This window comes from Fonsecaea monophora (assembly GCF_001642475.1).
Source record: "Fonsecaea monophora strain CBS 269.37 chromosome Unknown Scaff42, whole genome shotgun sequence".
NCBI lineage: Eukaryota > Fungi > Ascomycota > Eurotiomycetes > Chaetothyriales > Herpotrichiellaceae > Fonsecaea > Fonsecaea monophora.
This window is the reverse complement of record NW_019173973.1, coordinates 333-14,737: the sequence shown is the minus strand read 5'-3', so window position 1 is coordinate 14,737 and position 14,405 is coordinate 333. Positions and strand designations below refer to the sequence as shown.

Below are 14,405 nucleotides of genomic sequence, written 5' to 3'. Positions count from 1 at the left end.
AACAGCGCTCCCTCTGCAGTCCCGACCAACTCAACACCACCAACTTGGAGCGACCATCTTCTAGCGGAAAGGACATCCAGATCGCAGAGCTAGGCGCAGCGCGAGAAAGAGGATGTGACAGGCCATCATGTGCCTCGCAGAACAGCGATCAACTTGGCGGCAACATGTCCAGTTATCCGGCACCATATGGAGAAACGGCGTTTGGCCGTGAAGGTTTGACTGCATGGCTGGTCTGTGACTATCGAGCACTATCTGGCCTCGGTAGAAGAGGAGGAGAAAACGCCCAACGTTTAGCCGCCGTGGCCGCCGATTCCAGAACCGTACGCTGCTCACCGCGAGTGTCGTCTGGGGTTCCTTATTACCAACGCAGGCTTGTCCAGACTAGGCATCCGCGTCAAGCATGCGGGGTTTCTCTAGTGATAAGGGCCCTGGAAATTTCATCTTTGGTTGTACGTCCAGAGAATCTCTCTGATCAACTCCAACGTCGGCAATTACCGGTCCTTGAGGCGTTCATATACATACACAACCAAAAAAGAGCCACACGCAGTCTTTCATTTTCAAGGCTTGCAAAACTATCATGTCTCACTGTGGCTACTTCTCACGGGCGCGGTCGAAAGGGGACAAGCTGGGCTACTACCGGGCATCTGTCGCGTGCGGTGAGTACGGATGCAAAGATTTCCGGGGATTGGGATGATGGTGATGAATGTGGACACTCGCTCATTTAGCCAGGACACTGCCGAAAACGCAAGGCCAGATGTAGACCTGCGGTTGGGGACCCTTTGCGCAGATGTGCCAATTGTGTCCGTCTGGGCTACCCGTGCGTCGTGGTCAAAGTGGAGGTCATGGAAGCGCTTGATATATTGGGAGAAGACGGCACCCCTGAGAACATTCTACGTGTCCAGAGGTTGATTGGTACGTGAAGCTATGGTTCACTACAGTGACAGCAACAGCACTTCGGGTTCTAATCACTGATCTCGCAGGTCATGTCAAAACTGGGACGCCCGCAGAATCATGTCAACAGACGGGTGAATCTAGCACTTCATGGACACCAACGCTGCAGCAACCTACTTATATCGACCCTGCTACTGCTCCTTCACCCTGGCCGTGTCAAATGTCTACATGGCCACAGCCACCCGAAGTCTCTGCTTCTTTCGCCCATCCTTCATCATCTTCAGGGTTTCCACCACATTCTTGTCCGGTATCTGAACATTCCTGGCAACATATGCCAACAATACCTCCGTCACAGGCTGTTCTCAATATTCCAGAGGCTCCAACGAGCGACATTTTCTATGGTGTGGATAATCTGGCGCCAGCCAATCTGGACAACCAAAGTATGATTCGTCCTCCAACAGATGAACCTGCTACGAACATGTCAAGCTGGCAATCCATGTGTACACCACTGTCCAACGATCAGGCACTCCCTGCAATGCATGCAACATGGGGTACCACTGCTCGAAAACAATATTCCGGATTAAGATGAGACCAAGGACACCTCACAAGAAAACGACGTTCATGATTCGGGTTCCTAGGGTCAGAGATCGGACGACAAAGTTTTTCACTTTTCTTCAAACAATACAATATTCAAATTCCATGGGTTCCAGGCACCGTTGAACATCAACTTATTTCGAAGGAATGATCCATGTCAACTCGTGCAAATCTGTCAAAGTGCAGCCTGCCGCAATCGCTCGTCATAGCGCAGGACACTTTCAAGCAAGACCTGCGCCCCAAGAGCACTGGATGAAACCATTGTCAGCTTGTATACCCCGAAAGTAGGATGGATGAAGTGTCAGACAAAACGTACCATTGCTCTGGTGAAGAATACTCGTCTGGGTGATGCGAGATGCCTCCCTTTGACGGTATAAACACCATGCTTGTTGGGCACCTGTCGCTCGTGTGCACGCTGTCGTGACCAGCACCTGCCATCATCTCCCTGACATTCTCTTCTCCAGCTGCGTTATGTGCTGCCTCGCGCACACAGCTGATACAATCGTCATGGAACTGTACAGCCGGGCTGTTCCAGATGTCTTCGATCTCAACCGTGCACTTGTTCGTCTGGGCGATGCGGGCAAACTCTGCACAGGTATCGGCAATCATACGCTCACGCACTTCGGTTGAGTGGTGGCTCAAGTCAACACTAAAGACAACTTTGTGTGGCACGGTAGCGGGGGATTGAGGCCACGAGTTGATCACTCCCACGGTAGACAGGCCGTTTGCAGCCAGAGCAATCTCCTCCACACGCGAGATCATACGGGCGGCGGATGTAAGAGCACAGGCCCGTCTGTCCATGGGGCAGGTGCCAGAATGCTGGTTTTTCCCGTGGACGGTGATGATGAGCCACCCCATACTCTGCACGCCCGTCACAACGCCTACCTTCTTGTCCTCATCCTCAAGGATTGGGCCTTGTTCAATGTGCAGCTCGAAATGGGCACTCAGCGGATTGGCCTCGTGCCACGCGGGTACACTTCCCAGGAAGCCGATGCGCTCGAGTTCACTCTTCAAGGTCATCGTCTTGGTCTTGTCTTCGGCCGCTGGCAGGGCGTGGGCAAAATCCAGGGTGTACCGGCCAGACCAGACCCCTGACGAGACCATGCCGGTATTGAACCGAGCACCTTCCTCATTTGTCCAGTCGATGACGGCCAGCGGTGCGTATGTCTGGTGTCCGTTTTCCTCGAGCACCCGCAGGATCTCAATGCCAGCCTGGACGCCGAGAATCCCGTCATAGCGACCCCCGGCGGGCTGGGTGTCGAGGTGGCTCCCAATTCCGATGGGGGCAAGGGAAGTGGAGATGCCCGCGCGAGTCGCGAACAAGCTGCCCATTTGGTCGACCTTGACGGTGCATCCCAGTGACTCGGTGGTGGAGACGAACCACTGGCGCACGGCTTTGTCCGTATCGGTCAGGGCCAGTCGACGGATCCCTCCATCTGGAGTGGCACCCCATTGTGCAGTGTCATGGATGGTGTTCCAGAGCCTGTCTTTGTTCACGGTGTATGAGGGAATGGTAGTCGTAGTCGCTGTGCTCAGCGTGCGGATGTACGTTTGGCCGCAGGTAACGGATCTGGAGAGTGGTGAATACGAGGTCGACTCGACTCTGGATACCAGCAGGCCCAGTGCTCTCGTTGTTCGTGTGAAGATCATTATGGACGAGGTAACGAGAAGTATTTTCAAACAGAGAGAAACGAGAAGAAATATCCAAACCGCTCGCTGTATGAAATCGACCTTCTCACGATGTCAAAAGGATCACCCGACGACTGTCTATAAGTATATGTACTCGTTTGTATACCAGCATAATATCCTCCATGCCTTGCCCCCCCTCTTGGGTACGCGTTTCATGTGGATAAACTCCACCGTGAAGTTTCTTACTTGAAGTGCCTCCCTCCAACTCCCATGGGTACAGAGGAACCCCCATTTTACGAGGTATTTTGCCGCTATTATTACGCCTTGGATTCGCGTCAGGGATTCCCGAGGGACAGACAGACCTTTGAGGGATGGATGCACGGCGGGCGGGCGTTGGAGTTACTGGGATTGAAAGAGGGGGGGGGGGGGGGGGTGGAATGCCACGTGGAAGGACAACTCTGCCTGTCTGTCTGTCTGTCTGTGTACGAACGAGTAGGAGGAGGGGAGAGGCACCCTTGACATTTTGCGGCGTCCGTGATCTGCACTTGTTTGACCGACTCACTTACTCACTCGCTCACTCACTTGAACCGGAATACCTTCTGTATCTCGGTGCTAAGTCATACAAGGTAGAAGGTATACGCCACACCTCCACAGCCGGCGGGACTGTATCTGTATCTGTATCTCGTCTACGAGACTGTACCCATGTCGCCTGACCCCTCGCGCCCTACATACCGATCTGAACTGGTCTGGTCTGATTGATCGGGATGGTACAGTATTACAAACGTGACAAGCAAGTAGGTGATGGTGATAGGCGTTAGACGATAGGATATGAGTGAGGTGCACAGGACTTGATCGGCAAAGGCGCGACCGACGGGACTGTATCTCTTGTTCAAACGCCACTGTTAACCTAAAAAAACTACGAAGGGAATCTCAAGAGCCGGGACTGTATCTCTCAACCCTGCAGTGCCCTGCATTAGCGTCGGGACTGTATCTCTGCCGCGTGCGGAGAATGGCCTTGCCAATACCAAGACCACTACGAATACCGATATCTCGCGGAGCACCAGTTAATATTACCCGTTGGAGAGGCTAACTACCTAGGTAATCGACTAGTAATACCTGTACTGGCCTGACTGGGTACACGAGGGTCTGAGGGTCTTGTCGTCTACATAACATACATGGTAGGTCAATCGAACCCTGTACCGGACACGGCTTTTTGGGACATCGTAACGAGTGGGTAAGCTAAGTACAAGGCTTTTTGAAAGGCAAAGGTCGGTTGTCCCGCCACGATGGTTCCGGTTCGAGATGGGGGGGTAGAAGGGCGAAACTAACTAAGCGTGGTGGGATTTTGACCCTGGACAGAACATCATGCCCTTCCATGCCCTTGTCATGTCATGGTCAGGTCGTGTTCCTGGTGTGATCCACACGATTCATGCATGTATATAGATAGATAAGTCCTGGACTCCAGACTCTTATGAAAAGTCAACGTGAGGAACAAAGGATTGATTTGGTTCTTCTCTCCTTCTCTTCCCTTCTACCTCTATATATATATATCTTCATCTCTATCTTAGAGAGGCGAATACTTACCATCCCCGGCTCCGACACTGTCCTTCACTCTTGATATATCCCCGACTCACCAGCCGCCAGTCGGCGCAGCCAACGGACGAGAACAGAGGAGAGATGGCCACCGACGTAGAAAAAATCGGCCGTGCCAATCCCACCGTCATCGACGACCCCGTCGTGACCAAGGAGAAACTCGCCCTCGACCAGGTCGACGGGGCCCTTGCGTTCCTGCGCAATGAGGCCGACGCCTCCATCGCCGAGCTGGACGAGAAGAAGCTCCTGCGCCGCATCGACCGGCTCATCATGCCCATGCTGTTTGGCGTGTATGTTCTCCAGTACATCGACAAGAGTCTGAGTATGTTTCCCCCCCCCCCCCCCCCCCAGAAAGATTTATTCTCTCGTTGCCAAGTAAAACAGACAAAAGCCCCTCCCCCACCCACTGTGTGTGCTATGCTATGGTTGTGCCTGTGCTGATATCTTTCCTTGGAAAAACAGTCAACTACGCCAACGTCATGGGACTCAGCAAAGACACACACATGAGCCCCGCCGACTTCTCGTACCTGGCCACCTTCTTCTACGTCACCTTTGCCGTCTTCCAGCCCGTGCACGCCTACCTGATGCAAAAGTTCCCGACGGCCAAGTACCTCGCCGTGAATGTGGTTTTGTGGGGCGTCACTCTGGCCGGTATGTCGAATCGCCGAGACAAAGGACATGGATTTTCCCCAAGGGTCTGGAGGAGAGGCTGACTCTTTATTTCTCGTAAACAGTGCACAGCGCGTGTCACAACTTTGGCGGTCTTATTGTGGTTCGCTTGCTCTTGGGCGTTTTCGAAGCGTCTAGCGCACCGTGCCTGATTTTGATCACGGGAATGTGGTACAAGGTATGGGGGATTCTCATATCATCAATCCTCCAGGAAGATACTAACCACCTGTTTATAGCGCGCGGAACAGCCCTTGAGAGTGGCCATCTGGTATCTGGGTGTCGGCGGCGGAACCATCGTCGGGGCTTTGGCTTCGTTTGGCTTCCAATTCTATCACGCCGACACGTTCAAGTCGTGGCAGGTCAGTTTCCCTTGTCTCTTCCTTTTTCTCGACCCTGGGGGACACTCTTGAAGGAGCTAACATGTCCATATTTCTTTAGATCATGTTTCTCGTCTTCGGCATCATTACCGTCGCATGGGGCATCGTCGTCTTCCTCGTCCTGCCCGACTCTCCCATGGCCTCGCACTTCACGCACGAGGAAAAAGTCCTGGCCATCGAACGACTGCGCGAGAACATGACGGGCATTGAGAACAAGACGTTCAAGAAGCCCCAATTCATCGAGACTGTCATGGATCCGCGCACGTTGCTCATCGCCGTCATCATCATCGCGGGCAACGTCCCCACGGGCGCGTGCGGCACGTACTCGTCGACCCTGATCAAGGGGTTCGGGTACACGTCCAAGGAATCGGCCTTGCTGAATATTCCTAGTGGAGCCATTTCCATGATCGCGGTGCTGTCGGCGTCGTGGTATGCGGGTAGATTCAACAATCGGGGTTATGGCATCGTCGCGCTCCTATTGCCCGGTGTCCTGGGTGGTGGTTTGATGGCGTTTCTGCCCAAGAGCGACAAGGCCGGGAAACTGGCGGGCATTTACCTGACTCAGATCTTTGGACCTAGTGAGTTTCTTTTCCCTTCCTCCAGGGAAACCCCCATTGTATCCTAAAACAACCCCGTACTCACCACGCTTTAAAACCAACACAGACCTCTCAATGATGTACTCCTGGGCCGCGGCCAACTACGCGGGCCACACCAAGAAAATCACCATCAACGCCATCATCCTCTTCGCCTACGGCGCCTCCAACATCATCGGCCCCCTCACCTTCACCGGCTACACCGCCCCGGAATACATCCCTGCCAAGGTCGCCATCATGGCCTGTCTGTCGCTCGCCATCGTGACCGCCTTGATCCTCCGGTTCTGGTACGCGTGGGAGAATAAGCGCCGCGACCGCCTCGCCGCCGCCGAGGGATACGTGCACGTCCCCGACACGGAGTTTATGGATTTGACGGATCGGCAGAATCTCGAGTTCCGGTATGCTCTGTAGGAGCTTTGTGTCTTGAGCTTTGGGGGATTTTGGTATGTGAGTAATGTGGATATTTGTGTGTATGTTTGGATGTATGGAGCCTTACCAGCAGGCCCTGAACGCAGGGGAGGTATATTGATAGTTCTCGACGTAGGTATGTGAGATGCTCACTAGTATTCGTACAATAACTATGTCCAGCATCAATCTCGTCCCAATTCAGGACACCGCATGAGCACTCGTCTTGGCAGGTTTGTTCATGATCCGCCGTATTGCCACAAACGGTTAGCGCTCTCATTCCTCCGACCCGCCAAATGGAGGGACCAAGCACCACAAGGGCCGCTGCGGCTGCGGTCAGCTCCCAATGCCTCCCGAAGTGCTTCAGATTTGTTCCAGCCTGGCAAATCTGAAGAAGCCTCTCGAGACTGCAGGCTCAGTCAATTCCAGTTTTTCTCCGGAACATCCAGTGATTCATTCTCCAGGTTTCCTCACCGTCAAAACCTATGGCAGGCCGTTTTGTACGCTCCTCCAAATACCGGCACGTGTTCGGCCGCCCGACTCGCAAGGTGCGACTTTCACACTCACTTCTCAACTGGGGAGGAATTCAAGGCTAAGAGCTGCAAAAGGAACAATGCTATGACAATGTGAGGGTATCCAAGAACGCTTGGGACACAAACTTGATCAAGGTACGCAACGACCGCAAGCTGCAGTCGACCCCCGAAGCTCACAATTCCCAAGGCCAACCCCGAATACCTCGCCCTCAACTGGGACAGCAGCGGCGGCGGCGCGTTTGCCGTCATCCCTACAAACGAGAAAGGCCGACTTCCCGAACGTATACCGCTCTTCCGAGGACATACCGCCGTGGTCTTGGACACAGATTGGTGGGTTGGATGTCAAAAAGAAGAAGTGAAGCAAGGGCGCCAGGCTTACATGTGAAGGAACCCTTTCAATGACTCGTTGATCGCTTCGGGGTCAGATGACGGAAAGGTGGCTATACGTAACTCTTGCAAACGGGAAATTTGCTGACCTGCGCCAGGTCTTCTTATGGAGAGTCCCAGACGACTTCACACTGCATCTCGACATTCCCGCGGATGAGGTCCAAGACATTGCCCCAGTAGGCAAACTCAGTGGCCACCCAAAGTACGCAGATTTGGTCTATCATCCTCTGGAACACATGAACTGATTTCCCGTCCCAGGAAAGTGGGACACGTACTTTTCAATCCTGCCGCCGAAAATGTCCTGGCGTCTGCAGCTGGAGATTTCACGGTCAAGATATGGGATATCGAGTCGGGCTCTTCCAAGCTGTCGCTCAAGGTTGGCGAGGTGATCCAGTCCTTGTCATGGAGTGCAAACGGCTCCCTCTTGGTGACGACTTCCCGAGACAAAAAGTTGAGAATATGGGACACCAGACAAGAAAAGCCTGTCCATGAAGGCCCGGGCCACGCGGGTGCCAAAAACAGTCGCGCCGTGTGGATGGGCGAGCACGACCGCATCGCTACAACCGGCTTCTCCAGAATGAGTGATCGTCAACTGGCGCTTTGGGACGTCCGAAACGCACAAGAACCCATCGACGGGTTCCAGATGCTCGACTCGATATCGGGCGTCTGCATGCCCTTCTGGGACGAAGGTACCCAGTGTCTCTTCCTCGCAGGCAGAGGCGACGGCAACATCCGTTACTACGAATATGAGCACGACAAGTTCGAATATCTGTCCGAGTACAAGTCGTCCGATCCTCAACGTGGGGTCGCGTTCATCCCCAAGAGGGGAGTCAACCTGCACGAGAACGAGGTCGCTCGGGCGTACAAGACGGTGAATGACAATTACATTGAGCCTATTTCATTCATTGTGCCTCGGAGAGCAGAGACGTTTCAAGAGGACATCTACCCCCCTACCGTCGGATTGAAACCCGCGATGAGCAGCAAGGAGTGGCTGGACGGTGCCGAGGGATTGCCACCGAAGATCTCCATGGAAAGTCTATATGAGGGTACCGGCATCAAAGAAGTCGCATCCGATGAGGCGAAACCGGCCAAAAAGGCACCCGAACCTGTTAAAGCTGCTGAACCGAAGAAAGCCGCGCCCGAGCCTACCCCAGAACCCGTGCCAACGACGATCCGATCTCCCCCACCGTCCATGAAGGAACAAGGTGCCACTATGATGGGTGCTGCGGACAAATTCAAAGACACCGAGCCTACGGAAGGAGGAGATGACGAGTCGGATTTCGAGGAGGTCCAGAAGCCCGTGGAACGGACAACTGCGACCAAGCCCGTCATCTCCGAGGAGAAAAAAGCGCAATCTCCCACTCCGGCGGCGAGTAAAGTGTGGGAAGACGTTGAGGATCTCGAGCCAGCTCCTAAGCACAAGGTCAGCGAGTTCTGGATCCCCCCACACGCGTATTATAAGCTAACATGGAAACCAGATGACCGAGACGGAAATGCCAGACGAGCAGACCGTCGAAGCGGGAGAGGCTTCGAACGTGGCCGAAGCATCGCCAGCGTCAGATTCCATAGAGCGAGAGATTAAGAACATGAAGGCCCTGATTGCCCAGCAGTCACGGCAGCTGAGCAGCCTGACCAAGACGGTGACGGAACTTGTCGCCGAGGTCAAGGCATTGAAAGGGTCTTAGAAAGCTCCGGGGTTGGATACCATCGTTAGTTGACATTTTAGCGAGTCGAGTCAGAGAGAAAGAGAAGAAGAAAAAAGCCGAATCTTGCCACCCCAACCGCTACTTTGTGCCTCTTTGGTCGTGCGTTTTTGGTCGTGCGCGTCCTTCCTCGTTTACTCGTGACTAGTGTGTTAGTCGTGCGCGGTGGTGTCGAAAGAATACTGACTTATTGATCGTGGCTTGAGAACGGCCCGATAAAGGCGATCTCATCGGGCTTCGAGTCCTGGGAGGGCTTTGATGGAACAAGGAGAGGCCATTACCCGATACAAGGAAAGAGACTAAACGTGCAACGGCCCACGGGCTTTTATCAGGCCACGAACTAACCGCAGTCCCATCTCTAATGCCGGTCTTTTTCCAGCGTGACCTCTGTTTTGTGGTATACATGTAAGATCCAAGCTTGGAATATCGATAGGTAACGGGGAAGGGTGGAGTTGGAGAGCATACGAGGGCCTTCTGGCTGGACACATCGTTCTACATATTTGGATGGCCACCCTCCTCTCTCATACGTGAGGCATGAAATTCGGCCAGTTGATGTCCTGGTACACGGACGCAGGCAGTGCTCGGAGGCTGATCAGTGACTCTGCCAGCACAATGGCTCTGGCAGCGATGTATGCGAAGACGAACGGGCCGTGCAGCAGCATTTTCATCCAGGGCGGTAGCATATTCGCCAGCTCCGGGATGCTGGTCGCCTCGGCGTTAAAAAAGTACCGGCCCAGAGGACGCGTGTTGTAAGCCCCGATCGGCACGGCGAGGATGTAGAGCAGGATCAGGCCGAAGTCTGTGCAACTGGCCACGAGCCAGAGATAGAACTCGGTCCGCGAGGGGAATGCTGCCAGCCAGGCGAAGCCGATGTACAGCCCATAGTACACGAGCTGGAATAACAGCGTGTAGATTGTCACTCCCATGGTGAGGCCGTCAGGTGGGAGGGTAATGCTGTTGGGCATGGTTTGTGCGGGCTTTTGTTTGGCGTGTTGGTCGTAGAAGAAGACGACTGAAAAGCCATACCAGAATGGAATCGTTAGACTCTTCGGGTCGGGTATAGGCTTGACGAAGTCGAGGGGAGTCCGCGAATAAGACTCGACGCTGGAAGAGGATCCTGCACCCGCAGCGCCGCCGATTGGAGCGTTGATGGCGGCAGCGTTGGCGACAGTGACTTCTGGCATCGTCTTGGAAGCAGCAGCGGAGCTAGGCCGCTCGCAAAGCTGATTGATGTTGGCGTCAACTGGCACGACGCGCTGTGATTGAGGGTCTAGCGGCTTATAGTACCAGAAGGTGAAGGTGTGTAATGTGCAGATGATGAATGCTAGAGTAGTGACTTCGAGTGTCGAATATCCCAGGCCGGTAACACCACGAGCAATGAAAGAAACGCAAAACCAAGTCATTTGAATGAGTGTCACTAGCCGCGCGAGCCCGTCCGCTTTGTTCAGGGCTTCAATATCCAATGCAGAAATCTCCGGCAAGACCAGACTTTTATGTTCAACGAGGTAAGCCAGTTGTTGGCTGTCAACCGGGAAGGCTGGATAGTCGCGCGGAGCGATCAAGATGCCGCCCATATCTGCGTAGAATCCGTGGCGTGTAGTCCATTCCGGGTGTCCGAGTCCGTGGAAGATTCTGACCGACTGGTGTGCAGACAGCCACTGTTCCATGGCCATAGCCACTAGGACTTCAGGGAAGAATATGGTGTAGAGTTGCCAACGGAATTTATACAGAAGAGACCGCCACCCGCGGCGGCTTGACGAGGACGGTATATTCAGGCAGAGACATGTCCAGGTGCAAAGCCATGTGGTGGCAAGGCTGCCGTACAGTATGTCACTTGTTCCTCGTACGTCAGGCGTCGATACCCATCCGTGAACGAGATCTTTTGCTCGAGATGGGAGCATTCGGCAGGTTTGTCTCAAAGTGAAGGTGCAATCTGAGCAATACTGACTACAACCCGGTTGTGGTGGCAGCGAAGTAGCAAGCCAGTCACGATAGCAGAAGCGCAGCCTTATGAGCTCTCTTCAGGCTGCTGATCTGCACAATCGAGGTCGTGGTGAGGCTGCTCCCTTGGTTGTAGAAATCTGCTCTGCAACGTCAATATAGCGATCCCCGGCCTTCAGTATCAAGCTCTCAATCCTATTTCAATATACGTAACTCTCAAAGGAGCGGCCAGGACCATTCTTCTGTGAGATTTGGCAGTCTGCTGACTCTTCGAAGGACATCTCGTGGGCCTCCTTGCCACGGGCAATGGCAACAACCAGAAGTCGCTTGACACGTTTCCGGGCTTAGACGCAACATACCTCTGAAATAAAGCGAACAATGTATGAGCCCTGGATAGGATGCATGGTCTGATGGTCGAAAGGATGTGTATTGGCTGTCCACACTTTTGGCCCCTCTTCTCCCATGTTCGAACCAGGATGGATGCCTATTACAGGGCACGGTGTCTCGGCGGATGGACGCAACCATGACTAACCACTCCACTGTCGCCGGTCTGAAAACCGAGAGGACTTCTGGGCCATACCTGGAACGTGAGGCAGGCTTCGACAAGCGAGCATGCGTCGATACCAAAACAGGAAGCTTCGCAGGAAACAGTAATGGTGTTACACACTGATCGGGACTAGGTGTTGCGCGTCGTGTTTGACGGGGAGGTAAGCTGGAGTGACAGTCAGGCACCCAGCACCGGCGACTGTTCTCTTGACAAGCACGGAGGCAGAGTGGATAGATAGGAGTAGGAATCGCAGTTCGAGGTATGGAGCAATAAATCGGCAAGTCTATTACATGAAGGGAAAGAGGAACTGCGAGGCTTGAATGCCAAGGCCACAAGGCTGCTTGGGCTCTCTCCCTTTCCCGCCTTTTCACTTCTTCCCTCAAAGGCTTCGCCTTCTCTTCCTTGCACATCACACTATTGTTGCCAATGAAGCCATCTCTCGAGTGGCTTTTGAGCTCTATGGGATGCCTTCCTCCTCCCGCTGTCCGACCTTTGCCGTTACTGAGCTCTGAGGTCCCCTATGGTCCGGGGAAATGCCTTCCCACGATGACCACGTCGCCCAACTATCCAGTGCCGTAAGAGTCTTCTTTGACAATGGCCAGCCGTTCCGCATCTTCCATGGATCCACAAACAGCACTCGTCCTACCGACCACCGACGTATTGTCGACATCAGCTGCTTGTCCAACGTGCTAAAGGTCGACCCTTTGTCGAGAACGGCGCTCGTGGAGCCTAACGTCCCTATGGACAAGCTTGTGCAGGCAACCTTACCTCATGGTTTGGTACCTCCAGTTGTCATGGAGTTCCCAGGTATCACGGTAGGAGGAGGATTTGCTGGGTCCGCAGGCGAGAGTAGCTCTTTCAGATACGGTTACTTTGATCAGACCGTCAGATCCATTGAGGTGGTCCTTGCAGATGGCCAGATAATCACAGCCTCTTCAGTTGAGAATACCGACTTATTCAAAGGTGCGGCTGGGTCGTTGGGGACGCTAGGTGTTATTACCAAGCTCGAACTGCAGCTGATTCCTGCCCGTCACTTCGTCAAGTTGGTCTATCGGCCATATTCCACCATTCATGAGACTATCAAGGCGTTAAAGCAAGAGACAGAGAATCCCGAAAATGACTACGTGGACGGCATCATCTTCTCCAGAGCTCATGGTGTCGTGATGACTGGCCACCTGACAAATGAGATCCCAAACACAGCGAAACCCAACCACTTCAGCGGTCCATGGGACCCGTGGTTCTACCTCCATGTTAAGAGCAAGACAATGGACAACCCTTCTACGGACTATATTCCCATCTTCGAGTACCTGTTCCGCTATGATCGGGGTGGGTTTTGGGTGGGTAGGCAAGCATTCCGCTATTTCAATTTAATCCCGTTCAATCGATACACCAGGTGGTTTGTGAACGACTTCATGCACACAAGGATGATGTACCGAATTCTGCACGCGAGCCACATGTCCTCCAGCTTCATGATTCAGGACCTTTCGTTACCTTACGATACGGTCGAAGAGTTTATTGATGACACTTCCAAAAGTCTGGGGATCTGGCCACTTTGGCTCTGTCCTTTACGAGCCACGGACCCACCAACATTCCACCCCAGTCATGTCGCAGACGGAAAGCCTCAACCAATGCTGAATATCGGTCTTTGGGGACCGGCATCAATGAGTGAATCTTTTGTGCAGCAGAATCGGCAACTGGAGCGGCGTCTAACTGAGCTGGGCGGCCGCAAAGTCCTGTATTCACACACGTACTACCCAGAGGAGGATTTCTGGGCACTATATGATCGCAAGTGGTACGATGAGCTGAGGAGAAAGTATTCGGCCACCAACTTGCCAACCGTCTGGGAGAAAGTCAAAGTGGACGAACCGCACGTGATGCAAAATCAATCATGGCTTCAACGCCTTGCCTTTCAATGGCCATTTGCAGGAATTATCGGAATTCGGCATGCCATTCAGAGCCAAGATTATTTAATCCACAGGCAACCGAGCTGGATATATTGGCAGGCGCGCGGATCCACGTACGCATTGGACTACGCAAAATGACTACTCAGGGAAGCCTGATATAGACTTGCGCGGAATCTGGGCACACCACACGCAAAACCGCCTGTCGCTGCCACGTGGACTTTGGCTTTACTGACCACGTCAACAGCTCGTCTAATTCGCCAAATACTCGGTTCGACTGAGACGTGAGGAGAAGTTTGCGATAAACAGCTGCATTCGGTCATCTCCAACACGGATTGCGTGATCACTGAATCGAGGGAACCATCGTTGGTCCTATCAACTGGTTACTATTTACTTTCCCCTCTCTTTCTCTCAAACTCATCGTTATCCTCAATTCTACACTCACGGTAAGTCTTTGTTAAGGTAATAAGTGTCGGTCGCCCAGATCTATTTCCCTTCGACACCAATTTATACAAGGAGATAAGGCTGTACCTGGCTGAAATCATGGGCTCCCTTGGCGAGAGTTATTCGAACGGTCACTCGACCGCGTACAGCAACGGCGATGGGCAGGGTCCCCGAAAGCCGCTCAAACAGAGTGGATTG

The 14,405-nt window shown here is 53.4% G+C and overlaps 5 protein-coding genes across 5 annotated transcripts; 3 read left to right on the top strand and 2 right to left on the bottom strand.

Annotated features, from left to right (window-relative positions):
• Window positions 1-577: 577 nt before the first annotated feature.
• Window positions 578-1,480, top strand: AYO21_06169 (hypothetical protein; the record flags this gene model as incomplete). Its single annotated transcript, XM_022656132.1, has 3 exons — window positions 578-656; window positions 730-912; window positions 981-1,480. The coding sequence occupies 3 exons, from the start codon at window positions 578-580 to the stop codon at window positions 1,478-1,480; spliced, it is 762 nt and encodes a 253-aa protein (XP_022511477.1).
• A 180-nt stretch (window positions 1,481-1,660) lies between these two features.
• AYO21_06168 (hypothetical protein) lies at window positions 1,661-3,135 on the bottom strand (the record flags this gene model as incomplete). Its single annotated transcript, XM_022656131.1, has 2 exons — window positions 1,661-1,733; window positions 1,802-3,135. 2 exons carry the CDS (start codon window positions 3,133-3,135, stop codon window positions 1,661-1,663), a joined length of 1,407 nt encoding a protein of 468 aa, XP_022511476.1.
• A 1,656-nt stretch (window positions 3,136-4,791) lies between these two features.
• On the top strand, window positions 4,792-9,356 carry AYO21_06167 (hypothetical protein; the record flags this gene model as incomplete). Its single annotated transcript, XM_022656130.1, has 10 exons — window positions 4,792-5,029; window positions 5,170-5,358; window positions 5,442-5,554; window positions 5,613-5,735; window positions 5,815-6,331; window positions 6,417-6,744; window positions 7,444-7,618; window positions 7,770-7,873; window positions 7,930-9,094; window positions 9,150-9,356. The coding sequence occupies 10 exons, from the start codon at window positions 4,792-4,794 to the stop codon at window positions 9,354-9,356; spliced, it is 3,159 nt and encodes a 1,052-aa protein (XP_022511475.1).
• A 539-nt stretch (window positions 9,357-9,895) lies between these two features.
• AYO21_06166 (hypothetical protein) lies at window positions 9,896-11,047 on the bottom strand (the record flags this gene model as incomplete). Its single annotated transcript, XM_022656129.1, has 1 exon — window positions 9,896-11,047. One exon carries the CDS (start codon window positions 11,045-11,047, stop codon window positions 9,896-9,898), a length of 1,152 nt encoding a protein of 383 aa, XP_022511474.1.
• A 1,348-nt stretch (window positions 11,048-12,395) lies between these two features.
• On the top strand, window positions 12,396-13,904 carry AYO21_06165 (hypothetical protein; the record flags this gene model as incomplete). Its single annotated transcript, XM_022656128.1, has 1 exon — window positions 12,396-13,904. The coding sequence occupies one exon, from the start codon at window positions 12,396-12,398 to the stop codon at window positions 13,902-13,904; it is 1,509 nt and encodes a 502-aa protein (XP_022511473.1).
• Window positions 13,905-14,405: the final 501 nt, after the last annotated feature.